Here is a 4,787-nt window from a genome sequence, read left to right on the forward strand (position 1 = left end):
CCCCATTTGCTTTAAATTGCACAGGATCACCGATTAGCTATTAGGAATAAGATTAGTGAATAATTATCTTCTAGATTTTCAAAATTATGGAGTACACTACCCCGAGGATTCTTGCCTGGGGCGTCTTTCTCAGAGGTTATAGTTTTAGAAATTATTATAGAGCCCTTAGTTGTAAATTTCGCACTTTTTAGAGTATCGATTTAGATTTAGTTCTAGGAATAGATTCAGATACTGGAACTTACCAACAAATCTTTGTACTTCCTTAGCGGGCCTCCTTCCCGGTCTCGATATTCCTCAGGATACCTGCCACTCAACCTCTTTTGCTTTAGATTTATATTCCTGCGTGTGTGAGTAATAAGGAGCTGACTCACTTTTGCGACATTTCTTCAGTATCAATATAAATCACTTTTTTATATATGTGTTTTTTCATATGTATCGTGCTTAGAACAAGAATATTCATAATTCAGAGAAACTGAAGTTAGAAGATAGTTCGTTCATTCGATTCTTAAGGTAGAACTCCTTTCGGGTGGTGCGTTGATTTTACTAATCCTGTGTATAAGCACGGATACGTATATTGACTCAAGGCAAATTCCTAAAGGACGCTTAAGGTAAGATGAATGTTGATCGGTGTGAATGAACTATAATAGGTGGATGGTAGCTGCGGTTAACAGGATAATAAACATAATAAGCGTCGCCGTTGAATTATTATCAACGATACAGTGAAATACTTCCCAAACCCTACACTAATTTTGAATGCGTGTTAGTATATATTTATAAGTCAGTATGCGTGAGTATCCAGTCAGTTGCTCGAAGAAATACCTACGCTACGGACCATATACACTTAAGCACTATATTGTTACAGATTATATGGGGCTGGATTATCTGACAGTGTGGGAACAATTGCTATTAAACTGTTAGGATGTTTAAACTGTCAAATTTACAACGCTTTTAATAATGTTTATTGCGCGTTCTTTTTCTGGAAAAAAAAAATTAAAATTAAATCATATATTTTTAAAGCTCAGTCAGTTGCTAAACGTAAGGTACGATTTTATACTGAAATTGAAACTCTATATTCAAGCTACATTCGGTCCAATGTTGAAATATATGTGAAAAATGCAATTTACGAATCAACGTGTGTGTGTGCAAACCCGCCGCCACGAGTTCCGAGCAAAGCGCACTCAAGCGCGGCTATCTTTAAGTTCTACACGATTCCACTATTAGTCGTGTGCCCCGTTCTTTAAGTTTACTACGTGTGACGAATACAAATGTATTTTTCTATATTCTAGCTTCAATTTCATTTCAGGGGACCGACCCATTACGATTAGTATAATTTTTTTTTGCAAATCGAACAAACGTATTACTAAAGAATTAAAAGAATTAAAAATCTTGGCTTATAATTATTAAATAAAAATTTGGAACTAAATAAATTTTTTGCCAAACTTAATCGCGATAACGACAATTTTTTTACAAACGTAAATCACTTTTATATTTAATATCAACAGTACAGTATTTATTACCTAATGATTTTTACCTTAAAGCTGTTCTATTTACTTATAAATATTGTCGTGTAAAAGTTGATAAGGTAGATATGCTCAATAGAGTTGCCAATAGTCATCCAGAAAAAAAAGCATTAGCGATGGACTCAAACGTACGTAACACGTCATACGTTATAAATGCGACGTGACTGCTTTTAACGAGAATTGAGAGACGTATCGTATCACATCCGCAATACTTTCTCCAAGGTAATTTGTCGGGTATACGCACAGACACTACAGGACTACCATACACCAGTTCGTTTCTCCGATACGTTATTTCTAAACTAAGAAACTTGATTCAGCTCGATCATTGACATTCTTTAGGCAAACAGTAAAAATATTTCGACCAAAGTCGAGCCGCGATATGAGTACTTGATTTTGACAGGTGGAACATAACCAGTCTTTGATATGCCAACCACGTGTATTTGCATACCGATTTAAGTTACTCATAACAATATATTAAATGCTGCATATTCGCTTTTTTTTCAATAGATAACCTCGAAATTTACTGTCACGGATCGACAATAGATTTGATAGTTTTTATAACGCCTAGATCATCATTTAGGAAATAACAAAACTTGTCCTTGGTAATAATTACCTATTATTCTTTCGTGTCACGTAATCCAACTACAGTCCTGTCTCGATATCAGTATCATATTCAGAAGTCTTGTACGTTTGTAAGTTATAAAGAGGTGGCCTTTTCGAAGACACACTGATCTCGCAGCACAACTGTACACATGAATTACGAAATTTTAACATAACAACGTAAGAACATTAATATAGTGATTGACCCGTATTCAGAACTCGCTCTTAAAGTCTCTAGCAGAGTCGCTTTTAGTAAAAAGTCACTAACAAATAATTTAAAAGTACGCTGTTAGCACTGAAAATGAATTCTGAATACGGGCTTTTTTGTTTAAAATAGATAACGAAATTTTTTATCAGCACAAGACGAGAATCAATGTTCTGCGGTTTCTTATTTGCTTTGTACGTCGAAATGCAGCTGTACGTTACCGTACACATGGGGAAATGTACACGCATACTATATGCGCCATCTGCATTACACGCCATAAGTTCTCATTATACATTTGTTTTATATACATATACATATCCACACATGCTCACTAACATTTAACTGGATTAGTACTCACATAACTAATATGCAATGTACAAATTGTTACGAAACGTTTATCTAATTGAAAAAACAATAATTTGCTACTTACTGTTTTTTAGAATTAAGGGCCATTTGTTTCCTTAAATAAGATACACAAAGATAATTGCAGCGTAATCCGTGAGCATAAATGTTATATGAGGATTAATACCTCATGCACAAACACATCACAAGAGGAACAAGAAGTTTATTCGAAAATAGCCGACATGGTCGACAATTGGACATATAAAAACTTTCTGTTTTAAATGAAAATAGTTACTTCAGGAGACTCATTAAATGTGCAAATATCAGTTTCATTTAGCATATGTTTAATTATGCCACGCGAGCGTCAACTATATCAAATGCACTTATTAAAGTTGACTTAACTTTCATCCACGGCGTTATAATTAATTCGATAAATTATTATGGATCAGTGCTGCCGCCATCAGCCACATTTTCGCAGGAACAACAACACGTGGCACTGACACTTCCACAAACTCTGATGGTTTATGATTTATGAGCGAGAACAAGTTTTCAATCACATCAATTGGTTTAAGTCAGTGATTTATGATATATTTCTGAACGTTAAAAATGTTCAATTCGACAAAAATAATTGATTCAATATAATGGCATTAACGTTGCATAGATCTATAACTATATTTTTTAAATTATAGATTAATTAATTAAAATTAAAAATCCCATATTTATGACAGGCACTGTCCCCTAATCCGATAGTTTTATGGCGGATTTTAGATAAAATTTATTTGTAATCACCACACTATTTTCGGAATGTTTAATACTCGCTCATCTCAAGGTAGCGTGCGATCAACACGTTGCGACAGACTAAACTCTCACTTGTGGACTCTCTAAAGCCTTTAGTACCGGTTGTATACAGGAACTTGACATGGGAGTGGGGATTAACTACGCGCAAAACAATTCTTTCTCACTCATCATTTTACGATTCTTTTATTATTTTTACACTCGATTTTTGGGAGTTTGGAACAGTATCTTAAATAAAATATTATTTGTTAACTCTAAAGTATATTAAAATTCAAGATCTTCTAGGTCATGTAGCAAAACGTGCGGTAATTTGGACGTTTAGTGAAGTAAATATGGGTGTTGGAACTATCAGTCTTGTACATTATATCTTATGGGAAATTTGAGACTGAAACATTAAGAGTTGACTTTAACCTTTCAATCGACTGGTGAGATGCCACATCTCAGAATTAAAATTTTGTAACCACGATGGTACGCACTATACACAATGTTTAATCGAATCTGCATTTATAAAAAAGTTTGAATGATTGAACACCACATAGCAGTATCGTATTCGTTATAAGAAAATTATCGAATCATATATCATGCATAAAGATACCACCTGGAAAAGTTTTATCTTATTTGGTTTCTTAACTCGATTTTGGCCGGCTTCAATCGAAACGGTAAAGTAAACTTGGCATTGCTATACAAATTTGCCATCGTCAGGTGGCAACAATCTGTTATAAAAGGATCTGCTGTTTTTCATAAAATTCACTTTTTAATATTTTAAATAAACTTTAGTGAAAGATTGTATGAATAATTATTTGCAATATAATGAAATCTATTAGACAATTTTGCATGTATTTTCATATCAATAAAAGTATTTATATGATGAAATGGAAAAGATTGTGTAGCATATGTAGCATATGTGTAGCATGTCAATCTAGATCGATCAAAAAAACGATTTTTTTTAATTGTATTTTCTGAAACTTTGATATCTTGAGAACATTCTTGAAATATGTTAAATTTTGAAAAATGTCAGAGGTGCGGAATTAAAATTTAAGCAAGATGTTGCGGTCGGACAGAGCAGGCTAAAACTTTAAACACAATTTTTTTAAAACACGGCTTTCGAAGTCAGTGAGCATGATATTTCGATTATTTCACAACAAATTTACAGACTATATTTTTAAATACTTCTAGCGCTTTCTGACGAACGCCCATTGTTTTTTTTTTATTATTATTTCTCTAATAATAATAATAATAACAACAACAATAGAATAATTATTATTTTAATATTTTGGATTGACAAAAAGAATGTGGACTATTAAGGCCTTCACACACAAAACGAC

General features: G+C 33.1%; 1 protein-coding gene across 3 annotated transcripts in view; it reads right to left on the reverse strand.

Annotated features, from left to right (window-relative positions):
* LOC107271766 (solute carrier organic anion transporter family member 4A1) overlaps window positions 1–3,550 on the reverse strand; it is a 49,221-nt gene extending 45,671 nt beyond the window's left edge. For 2 of the 3 annotated variants that reach the window (XM_015748159.2, XM_025089171.1), the window contains exon 1: window positions 2,756–3,550. In XM_015748159.2, the coding sequence (XP_015603645.1) occupies window positions 2,756–2,778 (23 nt within the window). In that variant the 5' untranslated portion in view covers window positions 2,779–3,550. Of the gene's footprint in view, window positions 1–242; window positions 550–2,755 lie in introns of all 3 variants that reach the window. The other variant, XM_025089160.1, reaches the window with a different exon arrangement.
* Between the last annotated feature and the right edge of the window lie 1,237 nt (window positions 3,551–4,787).

This window comes from Cephus cinctus, unplaced genomic scaffold (genome assembly GCF_000341935.2).
Source record: "Cephus cinctus unplaced genomic scaffold, Ccin1 Ccin1_scaffold0084, whole genome shotgun sequence".
Lineage (NCBI taxonomy): Eukaryota > Metazoa > Arthropoda > Insecta > Hymenoptera > Cephidae > Cephus > Cephus cinctus.